Source organism: Corvus moneduloides, chromosome 3 (genome assembly GCF_009650955.1).
Source record: "Corvus moneduloides isolate bCorMon1 chromosome 3, bCorMon1.pri, whole genome shotgun sequence".
Classification (NCBI taxonomy): domain Eukaryota; kingdom Metazoa; phylum Chordata; class Aves; order Passeriformes; family Corvidae; genus Corvus; species Corvus moneduloides.
In genome coordinates this window covers 49,201,078-49,224,681 of record NC_045478.1, presented here as the reverse complement: position 1 = coordinate 49,224,681, position 23,604 = coordinate 49,201,078, and the positions used below count along the sequence as shown (strand labels likewise).

General features: G+C 37.5%; 1 protein-coding gene across 2 annotated transcripts in view; it reads left to right on the top strand.

Annotated features, from left to right (window-relative positions):
• REV3L (REV3 like, DNA directed polymerase zeta catalytic subunit) overlaps window positions 1–23,604 on the top strand; it is a 119,571-nt gene that overhangs the window by 66,680 nt on the left and 29,287 nt on the right. The window contains exons 11-18 of one of the 2 annotated variants that reach the window (XM_032101488.1): window positions 1,792–2,029; window positions 5,114–5,253; window positions 7,694–11,882; window positions 12,259–13,247; window positions 13,792–13,919; window positions 14,964–15,089; window positions 16,652–16,844; window positions 19,245–19,356. In XM_032101488.1, the coding sequence (XP_031957379.1) occupies window positions 1,792–2,029; window positions 5,114–5,253; window positions 7,694–11,882; window positions 12,259–13,247; window positions 13,792–13,919; window positions 14,964–15,089; window positions 16,652–16,844; window positions 19,245–19,356 (6,115 nt within the window). The remainder of the gene's footprint in view (window positions 1–1,791; window positions 2,030–5,113; window positions 5,254–7,693; window positions 11,883–12,258; window positions 13,248–13,791; window positions 13,920–14,963; window positions 15,090–16,651; window positions 16,845–19,244; window positions 19,357–23,604) is intronic. The other variant, XM_032101489.1, reaches the window with a different exon arrangement.

Sequence of the window (23,604 nt, the reverse complement as noted above, 5' to 3'; positions counted from 1 at the left end):
ATAATGTTAATATGAACCACGTGGTGTGGGGCAGGGAGAAGTATCTAAAACCCATAGTAGCCTCCATTTCTTTGATACCTATAGGGTGTGGATGTATGCTTGGACAACAGTATATGTCTGCGGGTAGTACAATATCCATCCAAAATGCAATTGAAATCTTTTCTTGCTAAGAAAGCAGGAGTGGATGAAGTTAGATTAAGACTGTAGTGCTGTTTTATTTTGTAGAGAATAGGCAAGATTTTGATTATAGGAGTTTAATAGGCAAGGATTTGGATTTACTGAAAGAACTATAAGAAATTCTGTGGGAGCTGGGAAACATGAGCAAACCTGAGAGGATAAAAAGTGGCTAAAATAATATGTAGGGTATGCCTTATGCCTGTACATTTGAATTGCTCAACCAAATTGAAATGTTGAAATGGTCTGTTTTTTTCCATTGACTAAAGAATCAAATAGAGATTATATGCTCTTTTTTTTGCCTTTTTTTCCTGTCCTCCCTTCTTGTAATACAGCTACTAATTTCTGGTGTCTTGTGTGACTATGAGTGACATGCTGCATATTTGGGTCTCTTATGCTCCTTCATAGCCTGCACTAGTCTTTATTATTCCTCTGTTGAGTTGTAGTGCCACAGGGACTGTGAACCACATGAATTCTGCTATTCACTGTGAATTATACCCCAAGGTTCATATTAACATGAAGTAGAGGTTGGAGTTTAATGATGGGCCTCACAAAGGGCAAAGGAGCCAAGAACAGAAAGTGTAATTGAAAATGGGTTAATTCAGAACTCTGTAAAAGGGGATGGTTTCTATTGTAAAGGGTTGCATGGGGTCTTGTGAAGCCTTTGCAAAATATAAAAAATGCCTTTCTCACCAATGTTGAGATCTATTTTATATAATTCTCAAGATCATTTTAATTATATCATGCTTTCCGAGGAAAGGAAGTAGAGATTGTAGTTCTTCAGCCAGAGAAGGAGAGAGAAGTAACAAAGATGCCTGGTAGACTGGAGGTCATAAATTGGTTATGAGGTCAGATGATAGGTAAGTAGGAAGAGAGTGAGAAAAATCTGTGACTTGGAAGAATTTTTAAGAAACAAAAGTAAAAAATGAGAAGGGAAGTGCATTAATTACTGTAAGCTTGTAAGCTTGTGTCACATAAAAGAAAATAAAATTAAGGAGAGGACTGAAATCAGGTAAACTTTCAATGTTTAGAGAAACCTTGGAATAGAACAGCTTGTAGTGACATGAAAAGGGAACCAAAGTTGAGCATTATAGTAAAGAACAGAAGGAGGAATAGTTGGTCAAAATCAGCATCCCTTTTGACAAGATGCAGTGATTGAAAGTCCTCAGGTGATAGAGAAAGAAGTGCCTAACAAAGCTAATGCAGCTGTTGAGCAAGAGAAGACAGTGATGCTTCAGAAGCTGGCACTCATGCTTAAATTAAAGGGGAGAGTGAAGCTTTACTGAACGTGAGGAGAGGTAATAGGAGAGTGGAGAGAGAATTGCATCCACTAAATCTGGTACAATCAAAAGAGTAGGGCAGAAATCCAGAAAGTTGTCAAAGTTTTAAATACAGAGCTAGAAAAGATAAATCATAAAATTTGAAAACATAAGATACAAAAAGGCTCTGTTTCTGTAGCATGCCTTGCCTTAGACAGTAACAAACTAGTAGATTTTTAAATAGTATGGGGCTTTTTTTGTTTGGTTTGGTTGGTTTTGTTTTTTACTGGTAGACTGTAACTAGTCATTTACAAGTAGAACAAAATATAGATTCTACTTGTATGGGCTTTTTCTGCAGTGGGCAGTAGTGCTGATGAGGCCATGATTGATCTGTTGGCTGGATTGGAGAACGATGGATATCAGATGGGACATCAAAAAACACTCTCTCACCATCGTTCTCTTGGAAGCTGGCGAAATTCTCAGAACAGTGATGATGAAGAAAATGAGCCACAGTGTGAGAAAGAAGAAATGGAACTTAGCTTGCTAATGTCCCAGAGGTGGGACAGTAGCATGGAAGAGCCTGGGCCAAAAAGAAGGTATATATTTTCTTTTCTTAAGATGGTTTTGGTTTTTTTTTTTTCTGACAGATCTTTCCTTCCTCCCACCTTGTTTTCAAGTATGCTATGAGCCCAATGGGATGTAGAGAGGTCTCTGTTGACAACATGGAAAAATCTGTGCAGATCTTGGAATGCAAGCTGCTTAGATGATGATGTGAATCATGAGTGTTATCTGGAAATAAAGATTGAGTGTTTAGGTTTAGCCAAACACAAGCTTCTAGTTTTCTCTTTGAGGAAAAATTAAGTAGGCTTTTTGTTCAACAAGTCCAAATACAAGAAAACCTTCAGTGGTAGTTTGCTTATAAGGTCACACCTTGGATGTAGTACAAATGTTAAGGTGTATCTTGTACATCTTTTACTAAAGTCAATATTTAAGAAATATTCATATAAAGACTAACCAAGCAACCTGAGGAAAAAACACCCATTTGTTTCCATGCTCAAAGTTAAAATCAAAACATGAATGTTGCTCACTCTGCTCAACTGCTAAAGGTCAGCAACTTCAATATTTTTAAGGCCAAGATTCTTGGAACACCGTCTCAGGTTGTAATGACCTTTTGTACAGTCTGCACTGACAGGCATTGAAAGCAGCTATATCCAGTTTCTCTTGACCCCTGCTTATGGCACACCTTCTGATATTTATAATTCTGTTTGAAATACGAGAAACTTCACAGACATAACATTTTTATATTTGGGGTTTTTTCCTACATCAGAAATTGTCATGATACTGTGTTTCAGAGAACCAGAGAGGTATAGAAATACTTATTTTTTTTTCCCAAAGACACATAAAAGTTGTAACAGAACCAGAAGTTAGTTCATTAGTCTCCTGGTTCTAGAGATAATTGATCTCTAAAGCTAATTTTCCTATCTGACCTTTGATTTTCTATGTTTTTTCCTTCACAGTAGTCTGAAAAGTTGAAATTTCCATCCAAAACACATAACATCAAACTTCAGTTTAGTGGTAGTTTCTGTGAAAACCTGTATCTTGCAGAGTTCATTAGCTCAGGCACAGCTCTGTATGAGCTTGACTGTACAACTTGAGGAGTCAGGTAGGATCCTGAAGCAATTAACTGCTTTCATGCAGTACAGAATCCTATTTAAAAACTCAAGTGACTTGATGAGCTGTCTCACTAATATCTTGCTCACATATGCCTATGCCTATACCTTAACCCCAGACAGAAAGCACAAGGGAAAATGTGCATACCATGTGCTTCCACAGGGAGTGAACTTGTGTTCAGAGGGAATTGCAAGTTCTGCTTCACTGAGCTCTCTACAGAATTTGGACTGATTTCAGACACAAGCATGGGTATCTTTGCCCCCTGCATGATTCTGCTCATGCGTAAAGAACCAGTTTGAGTCTGATGATAGATCTCTCATGATTTACTCTGCTCAGGCTCATTCCATCTGTATGGCTTCCTAATGCATCCTACCATATCCATACTATGGTTTTTCTGTTAGTGAGTATTCACCAATCTTCGTTATCTCAGAAAATCTATTGAGCTAATGAGGAGTAACCACACTCTATTGAGTGAATTAAATGGCTTGGGTTAGATTTGTATTGAACTGAAGAAAAAAGCCCATCAGGAATAAAAAAGCCCACCAAGACCTAGACCAGTTCATGTATGGTGGTCTCATGTGTGTTAGACAAATTTTCCTGGAATCCAAACTGATGGGCCTGAATGAGGAGAAATCCAAGCTACCTGCAGAAGTCATCTCCAGTCTGATCTGGTTTACTGAAGTTGACAAAGATTTACCTGGGATTACAGCATAATTCAGGTTGGAAGAAACATCCCCAGTTTGATACTAATTTGCATATAGAGCTGATTGCTTTGTGCTGTACTTTTCCATGTTTTGGAAACATAGAAGAGGGACAACTAAGCTCACTTAGATCATGGAGAGTGTACCTAGTTGTGTTTGTTACTTGATTTTCCAAGTCGTGCTTCCAGACCTGAGTGGAAATTGTGGTTACATTTGAGCCTATTGTTTTTGAACTAACAAATCTGTCCCGATCTAAATTAGCTCAGTGCTGACATTCAGATGTCTGGGCTGGTACCATACATATAATTCATGCTGGTCTAACTCCAGTCATAAAAGAGTTCTGCAAAAGTAAACTGTATTTAGGTTATTGTGGATTTTCCTTGTATTTATGCCTTTTAAGGTATTACACAAACTTAAACAAACAACAGACAAATTAAAAAACCCCAAAGCTCAGTTCCTTAATATGTATCTGGATTTCTTTCTTGTAGCCACAGAACACCTTATTTCTGTTAAAATTTTTGTCCATCTCACACTTTATTTTAAAAAAGAAGAAATCAAATTCCTAAGTGCTTGTACAGTTATAATCTACTGAAGGATTTGGGTTTTTTGTGGTTTTCTATTATATTCTTCCTTCCCCCATGCCCATATAAAGCATGCCACCTTAAAAACATGAAAAAGTCATAGAAGCTTTTCTTTGTAGATTCACTTCTTTTTTTTTCCCAGTGAATTTATGACTGTAAACATGGCAGTGTAGAACAGTTAACTTAGTTAAAGCAGCTTAAGTATTAACAACAGCTGCTTCAGAATATTCAGTGAGAGGTAAAATGAAACATAGTTTGGTCGTGATTTAGTTAAGCCTGCCAAGAGAGATAATTGTTATAATACAATAAAGATTTCTTAACAAAAAAAACCCACAAAAACTTCAGTTTAGCTGTTTGCTAACAGCTAAACTGAAGTAATTTTGCACAGTTGGTTTAGTCTTCAAATTTCAAGCACTTTGAAGCAATGAAAAATCTCAGTAAAATTGAACTAAAATTAAGCATCTAAATGCCTTCTCTGTATCTTCTTAAGTTAGTGAATGCTGCTGTTTAAAATGGTTGGCTACAACTGTTGCCTCTTAAAATAGTAACATTGAATAATATTTTGAATTTCTCAGAAATGTGACAAAACTTTTGTTTGTTTCCTTTTGCTCCCCCAAATTATACAACTACATAGCACCATATCCCATTGATTTTCATGTTCCTTGTGGCTCATGGTGTTTTCTAATAGAAGTATTGTGCATCAATTAGTTCCTTCACTTTCCTCCAGGTCAGCTGGCAAAAATATGCATCGAAGTTCAACAGAAGAGGATTCATCTTCAGAGGAAGAAATGGAGTGGAGTGGTAACAATATGCTCCTAACTAATCTTTCAATACCTCAGTTAGATGGAACTGCAGATGAAAATGGTGGTAAGTAAATAGAAAATCAGCTTTAGAAGTTGAGTCATAGTTCATTTTCACATGAAATTGCTAATTCTCAAAAGTGCTGGCCATTTTCAGTCCTTGTTTCAATTGGAAGGAAAAGTTCTCAACAGATTTCAGAAGCAGATCCTTAACATCTTCCTTAAAAAACGACTGTATTTTAATCTCAATGCCCTATGGATGGCCAGAATCTGTTTTTCTTATTGTATCAATGATCCAAAATAGGACATAGTTTAATTAGTTTTATGGAAAAAAACAAATATGGTATTTAAAGTAATGATTCTGTAGGATCATTTATACTCCTAGGATAATTGTAAATAATAAAGGTATTACTGTGTAAATTTAGGTGATTTTTTGCAAGTATTTGCCACACATGCTAAAATATAGTGAGGCTTTGTTTGGGCCTGTGTTTCATTCTGCAGATTGCATGTTCACATTTGGGATTGCAATAGTTAAAACTATGCAGCAGCAAAGCTGATGCAGAGGGAACTGCCTTTCAAAATCTGTAAAAAATAAATTAATCTGTAGAGATCTTTTGCCATCTTTATAATATGCTGTCTTTGGTCAAATAGCATTAGTCAACAGAATGCACACTTTGAGGTTAGGCAAATATATAAATAATATTATTTGTTTCATTAGAAAATTTGCATGTCACATTATAATGTTCAGTTGAGAAAGTGAGCTATATGATCTTATTATATAGACAACCACAGCTATTCTTTTGTATTCAGTGTTTAAAACATAGTTTGCTTTTTCCTTTGCTTTTATAGGTATAATGGTAGGATTAATACAAGGTTTGATGTACTGCTAATATGATTTGCTTTTGTCAAATATACGATTGGGATTTCTTTATTTGCCATACTTTCTAATTTGTTGTAATAAGAGATGTTGCTGGATAATGAGACTGTATCTTAAATAATTGTTTAAATTTTAGCATATTTTAAGTATGTGAAATGTCACATGCAGAATGTCAGCTTAGAAAGTTTATTACTGTGAACTTTTACACTGATTTCTTATAATAGAAGATACAGTAAATTCTAAACAGATCTCAGTCCAGGTCCTCTAAATTAGAAAATGCCTATCCACACATGAATCTGTGTTCGTATGATCTGACTGACAAGTATTTTTGCAGTTTTTATATCTGAATAGCCAGGTATTTTCCAGGTGTTTGTTGACACTGCCAAACTTGCATTTTCTGAGTTTTCAGTTAATCATCTTCATTCTTTCTGTGGACTCTACCCTCAAAGAATAATAGGCAGCATCTCCCAGCTGTGTTTCACAGATCAAGGACTCTGTGTATGTATTAGAAAATGTTATTAGAAACAGATTGGGACTTCCTTTATTTTTCTCAATGACCAGCAAATAAATTGCTAAGATGAAGCAGGATGAATCTAAGGTAATCCCCAAATTGGTTGAGATTTACAGTAAAGGCCCAAAGGATCCCCAGTCTAGTACATCAGTGTGTAGCACATGCTTCCAGGTCATACAGCATATTTCATAACTCCTATCCCCCTTCAACATTTCAGCTAAAGAGGTAGACACATGAACAAATTCTGTGTGCCAGGTGCTCTGTGGTAGCTGCCTCTTTGCAGTGGTATAACCTCTCTCAAGTTGCTTGTGGTTCAGCGAGGTTATGAGCGAGCACACACTTGTTAATTTGTTACCACTTCCCTGTCCATACTTATCCTGCAACGAATATGGTGAAAGTATCACTGAGAGAGATGAAAATCATCACATACCATGTGATGAGTCTGCACAGGACAAGTTACCACAGCCCCTGCTGGTCTCAGATTTATGTGGGAACATTAATACATGGATATGAATCCAGGATCTAACTAACTGGTGCAAGCTTCTTGCATGAACACCTGGGTGGGTGCTGTATTGCTCTGCTTTATAAAAGTTCCAGAAACTACCCATGTTTAGTGCCCAGCACAGTTCATACAAAGCCCTTGCCATGTTGTAAGATATACTACTTTAGCTTTCTGTGCAATGACTTTTCTGCAGGAGGAAGGTTATTTAGGTAAGTTTTTTGTTTTTCAGAGCCAATGAGTACACATACTTCTCAGGGACAAAGCAGGGTACAACCTTTTCTAGAAATCAATCTGTTTGTATTTAGTCATCTGAAAGTGATTGTGAAGCCTTCTTTCAGAAAGTCAGCATGAAATCTTTGACAATTGTATGCAAGTCTGCCATTGAGGAATTACCAGCAAAATGCCTGAGACAAATGTACTGATGATGTGATTTTGATAAAGCGACTCATGTAGTCAGGGTCTTTAGTTGTCATGATTATAAATGTAATGTGATTTGCAAGAGTTTTGTTTCTTGTTTGGATGGGAAGGCTTTCAGAAAAATACTATTAAAATTTTTAATGGCTTAGGTTATTTTCTTACAGGGAAACTAGAATAAAATTGCTTGTCTTCCATTTCAGACAATCCTTTGAATAATGAAAGTTCTCGAACTCACTCCTCCGTCATTGCAACAAGCAAAATGTCTGTTAAGACCTCAATCTTTCACAAAGATGCTGCTACACTAGAACCCCCATCTTCTGCTAAAATTACTTTTCAGTGTAAACACACAAGTGCCCTTTCTAACCATGTTTTGAATAATGAAGATTTTGTAGAAGACCTCTCACAACCAAACACAGAAACAAGACCTGAACTTTCAGTCCATTCTCTTACAAAAGAAAGCACTTACTCAGCAAAGTACCCAACTCCATTCAGCAATAGTACCCATGCAGAAAACTCTCACAAAGAGAGTAACAAGAAAGATACTCTCCAAGTTCCTTCATGTGGAAATAATATTTTTGACTATGAAGATGATATTTCATCAGTGAACAGACCAATACCTAGTAGGAAGTACATTAGCATTAGAAAGGCTGAAAAGGATGTCTCTTTTATGCATGTGGGCCGCCATATTGGTGACATGTTGAATAAAAACTTATATAACTTTTCTGATACGAGCCACTCCAAAGGTAAAATGTCCTCTGAAGTAAATGAAAAATCCAGCAGTGCAAGTATAAATAGTTATTTTCCAGCAACAGCTACAGAAAATGGTGAATTGGTATCTTGTTCAGGAGGCAGTCGAACTGTGGTACATTCACTTGAAAATAACACTGATGAAGGTGGCCTTAATAAGCTTAAAATTAGGTATGAAGAATTTCAGGAGCACAAGGCAGAAAAGCCAAGCCTCAGTCAACAAGCAGCACATTATATGTTCTTTCCTAGTGTTGTTCTTTCTAATTGTCTCAGTCGGCCACAGAAGTTAGCTCCTGTGACATATAAATTACAGCAAGGCAACAAACAGTCCAGGTTGAAACTGAATAAAAAGAAGCATAGTTTTATCAATCGTCAGGAGCCTGCAAGTGTAAATGATGTTGCATCCGTGAAGGAAAGCTGCTATACACAAGGTAATGCTTGTAGTAACATTCCTGATAAGGATAGTGCTTTACCTAGTGACTTAGTTCAAGTTCCTCTTGAGGCTTTTGAAAACAAAATGCCTACAAGTACTGCTAATTACACTGACTGCCAGTTTGCAGATGGATCTCTTGAAACTGAGCAGTCATTTGGACTGTGTGGGAATAAGTACACGCTCCGAACAAAACGGAAGGTAAATTATGAGACTGAAGACAGTGAATCGAGCTTTGTCGCACACAATTCAAAAATTAATCTACCTCAACCGATAGAAAGTGTTGAAAGTTTGGATGGGTCTCAGAAGTCTAGAAAGCGTAGAAAACTTTCTAAAAAATTGCCACCTGTTATTATTAAATATATTATCATCAATAGATTTAGAGGGAGAAAAAATATGCTTGTTAAATTGGGGAAAGTAGATTCTAGTGAGGAAAGAGTAGTACTCACAGAGGAAAAGATGAATTTATATAAAAAGCTTGCACCTTTAAAGGACTTTTGGCCAAAAGTTCCTGACTCTCCTGCAACCAAATATCCTATTTATCCACTAACACCAAAGAAAAGTCACAAAAGGAAAGCAAAACATAAGTCAACCAAGAAAAAAGCTGGAAAACCACAAAAAACAGGTAGTACAAATATTAAAAGAACTTTATCTTTCAGAAAAAGGACTCATACAATTCTTTCTCCTCCTTCGCCCTCATACAGCGCTGAAGCTGAAGACTGTGACTATAACTATAGTGATGTTATGTCTAAGTTAGGTTTTCTTTCTGAGAGAAGCACAAGCCCAGTAAACACATCTCCACCTCGCTGCTGGTCTCCCACTGATCCAAAAGCAGAAGAAATTTTGACCAACCTGGACAGAGAAGCTTTATTTAGTAGGGGGCCCAATATCTACAACAGCAAGACTGTTAATACTAGTGTAGGAAAAACTAGTCGAGCAAAAACTCAGGTTAAGAAATGTAAAAAGAAATTTGCCAGCCCCACTGTATCTACCAAGAAAAAGAAAAAAATTAATCAGGCCAATAAAACACCAGATGATGGAAAGAAGAAACCTAGAACAAAACAAAAAACGGCTGAAAAAGCGTCCTCAAGAAAACGCATTGTATTTAAAGATGAAAAAGGAAATGGTCGCTCTACTGCAGAAGTCAAGTTTGTGCTGAAACATCAAGATCTGCCTGAGATTTCTTACAACTCTCTCTGTTCTCAGCCACTTCACAACCACAAAGACAGTCCTCTTCCTGGCTATTCAGCTGGATATCTGCCATCAGCACAGCTCCCTTCAGCTGATGCACAAGGTAATTCATCGGGCTGTTTTCACTCATTGATGGAAATTGATAAGCCTGTAGATGCACAGTGTTTGTCTGCTCCACGGGAAGACCCTCATTCATCTTTCGCATCTACTCCTGTGGCATCTGGAAGGGAAGTACCAAAAATGAGCTCTCAAAGGTCCAGGACTCAGAGTGCTGTATTTAGAATGAAGGATTCTGCTCTCATTCAAAACATATTTGATCCATCTAATCACTCAACTCACATAATACAGAATGCGCACATGTCTAAAGATAAGACTTCCCCAAAAGCGGAAGAGATAAAAAATTTGCAAGTCAGATATTTGCCACCAGCTGGGAAATTAAATGAAACTCGTGACTCTCTGGACACAGCAAAGATGGATCAATTACATGCCACTAACTATTTGCATTGTAAAGACAATAATCAACAGCAGATTTTTTGTTTACCAGAGGCATCCAAGCATTCTGATCCTTGTTCTTCTATTCTTAAGCCATCTGAGGAAAACCCTGGGCCACTTCAGTTGCCTAAAAACTGCTTTGTAACGTCTTTGAAGAGTCCAGTGAAACAGTTAAATTGCGATCAAAACCAGAGAGGATTTCTTTTGGATATGTCACATTTTAAACCTGAAACCACAAAACAAAGGCCTCTGTCAGAAGCAACAGTGCAACCAAAACCCATCTCCCAGTATAAAAACAGGAATATAGTGGCCCCATCAGCGTTTGGTGAAGGACAGTCTGGCCTTGCTGTTTTGAAAGAGTTGCTCCAAAAGAGACAGCAGAAAGCTCAGAATGCCAGTATTGCACAGGAGCCGTTGCCCGACAAACCACAGCTGAGCAAGGGCGTACCATGCCCTCTTGAACAGAATAAAGCCATCAAAAGGTCACGGTCAGTTACATCATCAAGAAAATCTCGTGCTCCCAGGAGCACAAAACCTAAAGAAAAAACAGCAAAATTTTCAAAAATGGCGTCTGCAAGCCAGCCGATTACCAGTCGCATTGATCACTCTGTATCTGATGACAGCCCCATTTTTTTTTCAGACCCTGGTTTTGAAAGCTGTTACTCACTTGAAGACAGCTTATCTCCAGACCACAATTACAACTTTGATATTAATACTATAGGGCAAAGTGGATTTTGCAGTTTTTATTCTGCAAGCCAGTTTGTCCCAGCAGATCAAAATTTGCCCCAGAAATTCTTGAGTGATGCAGTTCAGGATCTTGGTTCTGGACAAACAACAGAAAATGACTTTCTGTGTCATAATGACCAAAAATCTGAGGAAGAAAAGCAACATTCTTCAAGCACAAATAAATGGATACAGTCTGGTTCCCTGAGCCCTGAGCTTTTTGAGAAGACCTCACTAGATAATAGTGAGAACCACTGCCATAGTCAATGGAGGAAAACCATTCATTCTTCTACTTCTAGATCTAGTTTTATCGATACCTCTTGTACTCAAGAGACTGAAGTCTGTTTAAATGAAAAATTCAAATTGAATAGAAATACAGTTAATAAAGAGAGATTTCTTAACCTTTCTCAGCCAACCTGCTCAGACTGGATTCAAAGCCACATTAGAAAAGAAACCACTTTTGAGCCCTGTCAACCACTTGATTCAGTTAATACCTCTTTTACATCTTTATTGTCATCGCCTGATGGTGAGCTTATAGATGCAGCTTCTGAGGATTTAGAATTACATGTTTCAAGAAACAATGAAGCATTAACTCCAACTCCAGATAGTTCGCCAAGATCAACCAGTTCTCCCTCACAATCAAAGAATGGAAGCTTTACACCTCGTACTGCTCACATTCTTAAGCCTCTCATGTCCCCACCCAGTCGTGAAGAAATCATGGCAACTTTGCTGGATCATGATCTTGCAGAAACAGTTTATCAGGAACCATTTTGCAGCAATCCTGCAGATGCCCCAGAAAAGCCAAGGTACTGTGTTGAATGCATTTCTGTCTACGTATGATTGTGATTATATTCAATTTTAATTTTTTCCTGTAAACAATTTTATGGTGTTATGTGGCATGGATGCATGAAAGATCCCATCTGATATACATACATTTGAAGTTGAAAATTACTGTGCTTCCAGTCCAAATACCCGTTTTCTTTCATGGAACTTTGAAGGTTTTTTTGTATATTGTTGTAGTAAGTAGGAATGTGCCTTCATGGTTTGTAAAATAAAAATACTGCCTATGGGAATTGCACAGTGAGAAAACTAGTTAGTAGTACTCTGGTTTTCCATCATCTGGAGGACTGCCTGCAGTGAAGTTTAGAGTAAAACAGTAATTCAGACTACTTTTTTTCACAGGGAGATTGGAGGGCGGCTTCTCACAGTGGAAACCAGACTTCCAAATGACCTTCTTGAGTTTGAGGGGGACTTCTCATTAGAAGGTCTACGACTCTGGAAGACTGCATTTTCAGCAATGACAGAAAGTCCTAGACCGGGATCTCCTCCTCATTATGGTCACTCTACTGTTAATAAAAGAGAAAGTAATAGCCATAAAACTAGTGAAGACAAAAAAATAGTCATAATGCCATGCAAGTGTGCCCCAAGCCAACAGCAAGTTCAGATATGGCTTCATGCCAAAGAAGAGTATGAACATTTCAAGAAATTGCCTAAGAATCATCCTGCTGAGCTGGCAAAGGCAGATGAAAATTTCAGCTCTGCAGTATTGTCTGAAGAGAAATCTATAGAAGTAATAAAAGTAGCTAAAGATTTAAATTTGTCTAGCTTGGAAGATGAAAGACCTATTGTGCCTACAAAGAACTCTCCTGCCTCTGTGGCAGAAAATACAAAAACACAAACCAAGGAAACCTGTGATAAGTCTATAAGCACTATAGGAACTTCTGTAAATACTAAAAATGACATAGACTCTAATAAAACTTCATGTGAAAGCAAGACACACACTACTTCAGCTCAAGAACATGATAAAGAGGAGGAGGAGGAGGAGGAAGATTATTATGTCAATTACAGTTCACCAGATTCTCCAGTGCTTCCTCCTTGGCAGCAGGTGGCATCTCCAGATCCCAAGCAGTGCAGTTTAGAAGACACAGAGTGGAAAAATCCGGATATTATTTTGTCTTCCATGGAAGGAAGTGATGTAGTACCTGTTGGAAGTGCACAAAATTCTCCATGCACCCAAGAGGACATTAGGACATCCTTTGACACATCTCCATTTCCAGTTAATGAAGATCCGGGAAATTCTGAATCCATTTGCCTACATAGTACACCCATTGTGCAGAGAAAAAAGCAAGATGGAATGCCTGAAGTTCTTGGTTTTACTCCTTTATCTGCAGGTAAATCCATTAAGTGATTCTAATAACACACACACAAATCTGAATATATTTCTTTTGACATAATAAGAAAAAAATTATATCTCTGCAGAAATATATTTAAAACTAGTTTTTGAAAGAAAAAGTTCTGTGCATTGTTGTTAAAGTAACTACTGAATTATTGAAAAAGTCTAGAAGTAGAACATCCATTTGCTTCCTAACAGTCTCTAGTATCTGAACTCTGAAGTGCTGGTTAAAAGCTTAATTTAGAAGTGATATTTATTTGGGGGATTTTTTGATCTTGTTGACTATATTGCTTGTATTTTTCCAAAAATAATCTCAACGTATAGTGTGAATAACATTGCAGTGTTCAAGATGATAATGATGTGAGGCTTTGTAACTTACTGGCCTTGTACTATATGTTCCTAAATGTCCATAAATACCAAATTGCAGTAGTTGTGCTTTGGCTTTGATGAAGGATAAAGCTGTATTTGCTTATATATGCAATATTTGTTTGTAATGTTAAGGAAATGCCTCTGTTGTTTCTTGCATGTTGTTTAATGCCTAGACAATACTACTGAGGCTAAGGAGTCTTTCACTCATACGTTTACAGAACCAAAAGCTCAGAAATTGAGCCACAAGAGAGGAAGTAATACTGATGGTCTTCGAAGAGTACTTCTAACCACACAAATGAAGGTAAATTAACATTTTCCGTACAGATGTATTTTTATTACGCCACGTATACACATTTCCATTCTTTCTTCTTTGTTGTTTTTGTCTTTAGCTGTTAAGATCTTGAAAATACATTTTAAATGGTAGGGTACAATTGTTGTAGAATCAGAGCACACTCAAAGTTAGGAATAAATTTATGAGTTTAATTTGGGGGGAGCGTAAGTTGGAAATTGAGGGTGCTGTTCTAGGGTAGTGAGACACTAATGAAACACTAAAGAGGCACTGTGTAAAGATGTTGTTTTGCTCTTTGAGTTACAACATCCTTTTTAAGTTCTAGTGTGACTTCCCATTTTTATATATGTATACCCAGACCTGTGTATATTTATGTGTCTCAATGTGTATTAGTTTTCAGACAATGTTCTAAACATTTTTGGAAAACAAGGAGGTCAGTTTGTGGTGTGCTGACAGAGGAGAAAGGGATTGGACTTGTTTTCCCTAAACAGTGTTTCTGCTCCCCATGTTGGAAACAGAATGGCAGGCAAGGTGTATTACTGGAGTGACCCAGTAGTTTTTTCTTCTCAGTATACTGGTATTCATCTATTTCAAAGGGGTACTTAATGTACCTTTAATTCAGTGCCTTAAAAAGTGATGACTGAAACAGGAGTTTTTGACAAGTTGTTGCTCAAGAGAGAATAGAGAATTGCTGGTTTCCATATCCTCAGAATTGCAAGAAAGCCAGTATGTGTGGGACTGGCAGGGCTTTTTGGTAGGGTTCTGGAAGTTTTTGGTTGTTTGGGAGGTTTTCTAAGTATTTCAAACTGCCTCTTGCTTTGCTATGAACTAAAATTATTTGTAGAAGGCAGAAAGATACAACTGTTGTTTGCATGTTGAAAAATGAAACGAGGACATAGTAAAAAGTTGGGGACTTCTTAGTAGTTTGTAGTGTAGCATTTGCATTTTCATTGATAATTTTGTATTTAATACTTCATATTATTTTGTGTTACATATGAGTTTAGCAACCTGTGTTTTCTCATTATCCTGTGCTTTTTTCTTCCCTTGTCCGATAAGAATCAATTTGCTGCCCTCGGTGCTCCGAAGAAAGAGACTTCCCAGATTGAAGGACCATCTTTAAATAATACTTATGGTTTTAAAGTCAGTGTGGAAAACCTGCAGGAAGCAAAATCTTTACATGAGGTAACTTTAATGTTTCATGTCACTTCATAAAATTGTAGTTTATCAGGCCGATTTTATACTGGCAGAAATCAAAAATCTTTTTCTCCTGGGTTCCTACATGACTTAAAAATTAATCAGTGTGTGATGTCTGCAACTTTTAAGTAGTTGATCTATCAGTTTCAGCTTGATGTCCAGGTAACAGTATTGAACTAAACTTCACAGTATTTTGGTTGAGAAGATGGTAATCCTCCCTTTAAAAATAAAAATAAGGGAAAAATCAGAAGAAATAAATAGTAAGTTTTGCATAAAAACATTACTTGAAAAATTAGTTGGCCATAATTTTAATGGATTGTTTCCTTAAGAAATAAGGCATCTGGCAGCAGTCCGTCAGACCCTCCTGGTATTTCTACTTGTTACCTTCTGAACCTGTTGGGCAGTTTCTACTACATTTAGCAAAATGGTGCCTATCTCAAAGAAGGTCTCTGTATATTTAATGCAGATGAGTGTTTGGTGTGGGGAGAGGAATCAAAGTGCTGGAGAAAGGGAAGCAATGTAAATACAGTACTGCTGTGTTTGGCTGCTGACTGGGCAAGCAGTGTGTGTGTATATGTGCTCCTAGATGGTCTCCACATCTGTGCCTTGCATTTAGCTGTTGGCCAGTTTATACAGGAGATAGGGAGATAGCACTGAGTAGAGGACATAGGAGAAGCCACAAGAAACCAGGGGGAAATTGAGATAGAGCTTTGATAGTAAAATTTCACTTCAGTGATGTTTGTAGCGATTTAGCATGCAAATCTAGAGGAAATCAGGCTGCCCCTAGGGCAGCTTACATACACAGAAATACTTCTAACTTTTCCTTCATCATCTGTCCAACCTCTCCATTAGTCCACATTATGAGCAATATTAGGCAAGACAACAGAGCAGCAACATAGCATTGAAACAGTATAAAATAATACTGTCTTTATTGCAGAGTTAAAACTTGACAGTATATAGGGATTAGCATTTTCTTAATGTAAACCATTCTGGAAAAAGCTCTTGGTAATATGATGTGGAAGTTCCTTAATGCAAGCGAAGGCAAAGTTAGGTATTCTCCCTACCTTCCTGTAAGAGTCTTCATGCTTGTCTCGGGTGAGAGGGGGAAGGGAGAAGAAAAACTAAGAGTGTTTCTTTGTTCTTCATCAGTTCAGAAGTGTGATTCAGCTCAATATACAAAGCTGTTTGAAAACACTGCAGGAATTTACAGTTGTTGAAGTTGAACATTATCTGGTTTTTGTCTTACTTTCTGCTTTTGGTAGAAGAATATGGTACTCAGAAACACATGCTGAATTTTCATAACTGAGTATAAAAATGTGTTAAATGATTAATAATATTTTTTCCTAAGGTGGTGTTTTTTGCAAAAAAGTGAGATCCAGAGATGCGTGTTTAATCACTTCTGTTAATTTTCAGGTGGGACCTTGTAGTTACAATGTAATACCACCATATAAATGTCTGCACTGTCCTAATTTGCACTGATAGTCTTCTCTTAATTTTTTTTTTAAGAAACCTGCAGAACAAACTAACATACTGTGTTTATTTTTTGCTAGGTCCAACACCTTACCCTCATCAGTATGGAGTTACATGCTCGAACAAGACGAGATTTGGAACCAGACCCAGAGTTTGATCCGATCTGTGCTTTATTCTATTGCATCTCATCAGACTCAGCACTGCCAAATACTGATAAAAAAGAAATCACTGGTGCTATAGTGGTTGATAGAGAGAGGACACTCTCAAGCCAAGGTTCCTATTTCTTTTTTCTTAATATATTTTACAAAAATGCTATTTCATAGTAATCAAACAGTAGCAAGCCAAATGTAATAGAGTATCTATATTACTGTGTATCTCATTAAATTTTGTCTTGTTGAATGGCCATATTAAATATGGAGTTTTCCTGCTTATATCTTCCAAAGAACTATTGCATGGGCTGTAAACCACAGATAACATACACGTGTGCAAAATATCCACGTTTGCGTACTTGTGGACAAGCTCCTGCAGTGTTCTAAAAGTGTAAAGAGGAAAACCTGCCTTTAGTTTCCTACTCAAGTTGCTGGATAGCTACAAGTAGAAAATGTTAAAAGCAAGACAGTATGTTTTATATTTTACTTAAGGGTTATTTTTGTGGTTTTATCTGATCCTTTTAGGATCCAAACAGGGGCCCTTATTCTATTGTACCTTTTTGGCTTTGTTTAGACCAGTGATACTCAACCTGTGGCTCTAGAGCCGGATGTGGCTCTTCATGGCCCTACAGGCGGCTCTCGCAATGTAGGCATCTGATCGGCGCTCCACTCTATCAGGCAGCGCGGGGAGCACTGAGCAAATGGACCAGCAGTGTGGGAGTCGCTGAAGTTCCCCCTCCCATAGGGGGAAAGAAAAGGAGCTGCTGGGATCCCCCCACAGGTAAGAGTAGAGATCACCTCCCACCCAGCAGCTGTGGGGCAGAATGGGGAAAAACTTGCCCTTTTGCCCCTTCCACCCCTCCACCCCACTCCTTCCTAGCAGCCAGAAGGGATCGAAGACAGAGTGCTGCTGGGAGAGAGGATGCTGATGTGTCATGTCGTGATGTATCAATGTGTGGTGGCATTAAGGCAGCATCATGACACGTTGAAGTGTCATGATGGAAAAAAATCACACTGTTGATACTTGATTTTTATGGTGCTCTACAACTCCATTTTATTAAGAAGTGGCTCTCCAGCTGTTAAAGGTTGAGTACCACTGGTTTAGGCTAGTAAAAAAAAAACCAACCAAAAAAAAAACCTCAAACAAAAAACCATCCCCAAAGTAGTCCTCTTTTCTTTCAGGGTTTCTTTGGCATTGTGAATGTGTATCAAACCACAAAATACTGTCTAAAATTTTAAGCGTGGACAAAAAACCTACCAAAAATAAATTTAGCAATAAGGCAACAGCTTCTTCTTTTACCAGTTTATTTTTCAAAGTATTGTAGATATTATATCATGTTAAGCTAAGTTCTTATTATTCTCAGTGAATTTTATTCTGGTATTATATGCTTGTTACTATCTTTAGAAAATTTATTTCCATTACCTTACTAAGTGAGATTTTTCCACAGTATAGCCGCTATGGCTCCCTAGGTGTGTGCCACTGATAATTTATCAAGAAAAAGCTTTCTGTGAAAGGTCCAGTGATACTTTGAAAAAACAAAGGTTCTGATCTGGTTTTGTTAGTGAAATAAAATGATGTGTTTAAATGTTATTGTGACATTCGTTGCTTTAATTGATGTGTGCTGTCAATACTTTCTTGGTTAGAACTTTCTGAGTTTCCTGTGGAGTGACTTGACATTGAGATACATTTTTTTTCCCCTTTTGTGTTATTATTGCTTTGTAAGTCAGAGTACTCGTTTTAACATTTGTTTCTGAAAGCACACTTTTCTTAATTCTCAAGATCTTAAAAATGTGTCAAAGTAGAATACCTTTTAAAAACTCCAGTTCTTAATATCTACAAGGTCATCTTAACAGAGATCATACTATCTGTTGTATAGAGAAAACAGAGTATGTGTTGTGCATTATTCATAAAAAGAGGGGTTTTTTAATAGGGGAGGCAAATGCTGAGTTCCTGCATGTATACAAATTTAGATGTTACTCAGACATTATCAATGTGGACACTCCTAATGTGCACTAAGTGAGCAGTTGCTCATGTTTTTCCATTTCTATCAGTAACTTAGCAGTGTGCTGAAAAAAAGAACTATACTGTCATATAGCATTTTCATTCTGTAAGGCATTTTGCAAAGCACTACTCTAAGATAGCAATTAAAACTATATTTTGCACAAAAACTGTGTGAGCTGTCATATAGTCATTTAATATTTCTTACTAAAAGTCATTTTGTAGTAGCTGGACTCTTGTACATGTAAAATAGTGAAATTTCTCTTGAATCAAATTTGTTTATATCTGAGAATTTGTGCAAGATTACCACTATGGCAGAATTCTACAAAGTGACAAGAAAAAATTATTCCACCCCAGAGGAACAAAATAAGTCCATGGAATTAATTGTGGTAATTATTAAAGATAAAAATAAACTGTGTTCCATACGTCTTTTCAGTTACATGTTTAATTCTAAAGCAGTATTGTTGACTGAAGTAATGAAATTCCTTCTAAATTGTAACAGATTTTTCCACTTCTATTTTCTAGGGAGCAGAGGCCAAGCCCCCTTGCTTACAAGATCTGGAGTTACAGGACTAGAAGTCAGTTACGCTACTGATGAAAGAACTCTTTTCCAGGAAGTAGTGAATATTGTAAAAAGGTAGCATATCTGTACGTTCTGCTTTTATTTTTCAGGCTTGGAACAGCAGATTTAGTTCCTTCAACCCTTGTCAGTCTTTCAAATACTGATTTTGTTGTTGTTGTTGTTTTTCTCAAAGGCTTATTTCTAGAGTGGACAAGCATGGTGGTCTTTCAAATAAAAATACTTTTTGCTTTTCCTTTTCTCTGACAGCAAGAACATTCAGATCCTCTTAAGCAGCTGAGTTACAGTCTTGAAACTAATCAGCCATATTAGTAATCTTTTTTAACATACAACTTTTCCTCTTAACCCCAGAATTCATTACACATCTCTCTCTGAAACTCTCAGAATAGTAGATATTAACAGTGCTGAGAGCTATAGAAAACCCCTCAGACAGGAAGAGTTTTCTAGGAACTCTGAGGCAGGACAGAAAAAAACCTGCATGGTACTGAAACTGCTGCAGTTTAAAGTAAGGGTTTGTTGAAAAATCAGTTTCCTTCATTAGTTTTGTCTTCTCTGAATGGAAATCCCCTGCTCCATCCGACTTGGAAAACTGCTGGTTTTCCCCATCTCCACTAAGGCTGAGAAGCCTGTTTGGGAACCCTCTTGCCTGGTGTGTAGGTGGAACCACAGACGTCTCTCCAGACCCTACTGACAGGTGCAAAGCTGTAAAACTGCAAGGAAAATAAACAGATTTAAACTCTGAGTCACCCTGCTGGAATAGAGGCACAAGACAAAAAAAGCTAGGCAGAGTACATTTGCAATTCTTTCTCTCTCCAACCAGAAAACCTCTGATGAGAAAGACTTTGACCAACCCCATGAAGCCAGAATACAAAAAGAGTTGCTGAATGCAACCAGCACAGGGTGGGTCCTGGCAGAGCAGCAGATTCCTGTTCAGAGAAGACAAAATTCAGGTAAGGAACATAATACTATTTTTCTCTTTCTTGGAAATCTAGTGCTCCATCAAACTTGGGAAAATTACTCAGAATGAGAAACTGCCAATAAATGAAGAAGTTTAAAAAGTGACAGGACAGAAAGAGTATGGTAGAGAGAACTCAGCAGTTAAAATGTACATCCACATTAATCGCTGAAGAACAGAAATTGTCTGTATCTGTACATACTGAAAGCATTACAGAACGAAAAAAGTCATGCAGTTTTGGTGTACTCCAAGATGGAATGTACCAGGTTGCTGACTGAGAAATCTCTGCTTACGGGATCTTCTCTACCATGTGCTAGCATACCTTTTTGATGCAGCAACTTCATCCACAAAGATTGAGTTAGTTGACTTGTATTCCTGGAAGATAAAAGGTTTGATCTATTAATGGAGAGGCAGACTGCTGTCATCATCTTCGTTTACTTCCCTCCCAACTCTAGAATAACACCTCAGGTATCAGACTTCTGATGGACTCTCAGAAAAGATGTTTTTTGAATCTTGGACCACATCTACAGTTTGCTGCTCTTTTTCCCCCTTTATTTTCTGTAGCCTGGGCAAAAAAAGAAGAAATTTTGTTGGAGTAAATGTTTTGTATTTAAGCACAAAACAAGTGTCTAGGCCCAGAGTAGCTTCAACTGAAGGAGGAAGTATGGTAAAACTGTGTGATTAAGAAGTAGTGGACTGCAAAAACTTCCTCAGTGAGAAATGAACAAGCAAGCAGCTTTAATGAAAATTAGTAATTATTTTTTAAACAATCTTCTGTTGATCTTTTTAGTGGGTTTTTTTTTCCAGCACAAGCTAGGAGCTTCGGCTGTTCTGGTAGATGCACTTAATAGTAGATCTGATAGATTAGAGAAAGAAAACTATCAGGCCATATTTAAGAAATACTACCACTTGAACTTCATGGAGCAACACTCAAAATCACGTTAATTTTCCAGCTGAGAATTGTATCAGTATCTTACATTCTGATACATGCTTTAGGCTGGGCAATAATAGGCTCTTGTGACTGAACAGCATGCCCAGCATGACTGCAGCCTGCTTTTGGTTCATGTTCTAGGCCTCTTGAGCTGTGGAAGACTGAAATTCCAGATTCCTGGCATAATGAATGACAGACTGTCTGCTCACTCTTGATTGTGAATATCAGGAACAGATTTTATCAACTTGTTGGAGCACTGAACAGTGAGGATCTTGGCTGCAGGAGGAATTCCCTTATGCAGTCCAGTTTAAGAATTCTTGTTCCTATTTCTAGTCATTCTCTTAGTAGTTGGCCTAATTCTTCCTCTTATTGCATATATGTGAAATTGTGGAGTTATTTCAAGTTCCAGCCTTCTACTTCTTTGTTTAGGCCTTTTGTTTTCTTTCTGTCCTGGCTATTGAAAATAAATAGTGGTTGATTCTGTAACTTCTTGTCAATACATATAAACTTTGGAAGAGCCCAATAGAGAATTCTTGGTCAGTCTTTCACACAGATGAGGCAAAGGTGATTCCTGGAAAATTTGTAACTTCTGCAGTACTCTTAGCTCATCAGCCTCTTTGACTAAGTTTTTGTCAGTGAAGAGTGTTTCCCAAATCTAACTTTTTATAGCAGAGCTAAAGTTATTCTGTTTTCATTGAAGATGAGTACTGCTCCAGAAAGTTGACTGGAATTGATGAACTGAAGTTGGATTCAGTTAATACCTTCACTGTGAGGTTGTTTAGGGTCTGCTAGATCTGAATGACCATGGTAAGGTTAATACCTAGGCATCTGTGAAGTACCAGGTTAAATGTTCTTCTGTGGATTAGTAGATGTTGTCTCTGATTAACTCAGAGCAATTGGCAAACAGAAATAAGTCATCTTGAGTTCTAGTAGACCAGAAGACCACCTGATTGTTTCTCTTGAATTGTGATCTATGATTTCATCTATACTGAAAATTCGCAGATTTATCCAAATATTGAGGAGAATAAGCACCTCTGTTTCTAGGAGGTCATTACTGAGAGTGACTAACCTGTGAAACGGGAGTACTTACAAGTGTGAATACCAAAGTCTATGTAGTGACAATTTTAATTTTAAAAGGTATTGTAATACTGAAGTTGAGGGTTGAGAGTCAGGAAACAGACAGAAAGGAAGAGCCACAAAGGTGAGTTTGGAGGAGGGAGGGAAGAACAAACAACACGGATTTGTAACAAAGAAAACCATCGTTAAATTTGTTTTTGGTACCCTGACAACTGTCTTAGACCTTGAGAGGGAGCTGCACCTGCATAGGTCCAAGTTTCCCTTCTTTGGTAAGCTGTCCTCTGACTGTAAACCAAAAAAAGAAAAAGGGCTTCAGCTCAAAACTGACATAAAGCAGCTGAGAGACAACCTCCTTCTAATCCTGTGCAGTCACTGGGGATGTCCTAGAAGCAGAGAGATCCAGGTTGTACGCTCTCTGGAGTTGTCAGAGAGCATTTTTTTTTTTTTCTTGAAATGGAGCCTTGACATATATTGCTGTCCTAAAGCATTCTGTTGTGCTGCCTGAAGTGCTTTCTTGAATAGACCCTCTTTTGATAATAAGGTGGCAGCTGCACTCAGATGGGAGAAAAAATTGAAGAATCTTTCTGCTTGAGAAAGTAAGAGAACCATCCCTCTGAACGTAAAAGCAGGAAAGAGTAAACGCATTGACATAGCTCCCTAACACAGGAAAGCTGACTGTTTGAGGAGGAGGAGAAGGTGGAAGGGAATGCTACAAGAATGTTTGCATGGAGATTTAAAACATAGCAAAACTAGGAATGTCCAAGCCTGATGGAGCAGTGGATTCCCATGAAAGAGAAATTAAATGTCTGGGCCTCCCCTTCACTTTTAAGGCAAATTGTTCCGTTTCTCTTGAAGTGCAGATGCTAACAGATAGCAGAAAAGGGCAGGTCCTGCAGGTGTGAGAGGAGCAGAATTTGGGGAATTCATGTGGGAATGCACAGTCCCCATCTCTCTGACACAGGAGAATGTGAAAACAGGATGGGCTTGAAAAAAATAGTACATTCATTGCTACTTGAGACTTACCAGATGCCCACCAGCTCCTTGTCTCCATTGAAGTAGTTTTTGATAGAATTACATGAACAGAGTATAATGTAAGATTTTACATAAATATTTTGGGGATAACATTTGCATATTAATTAACTGTTAATGCTTAAATATTTTTTATAGTGTTTTTCTTATAAGGCATAATGCTAATAATTTTTTTTGTTTGGATACAGTGCATTATATTTTTTCTTCTGTAAATGCTCTAGCAACATTTTCTTCTTAAAATAGAGATGTGCTAATCTAACCTTCTTTTTCCAGGCCAGTATCATCTTCATCAGAGGCATTTTCCTGTAGAAAT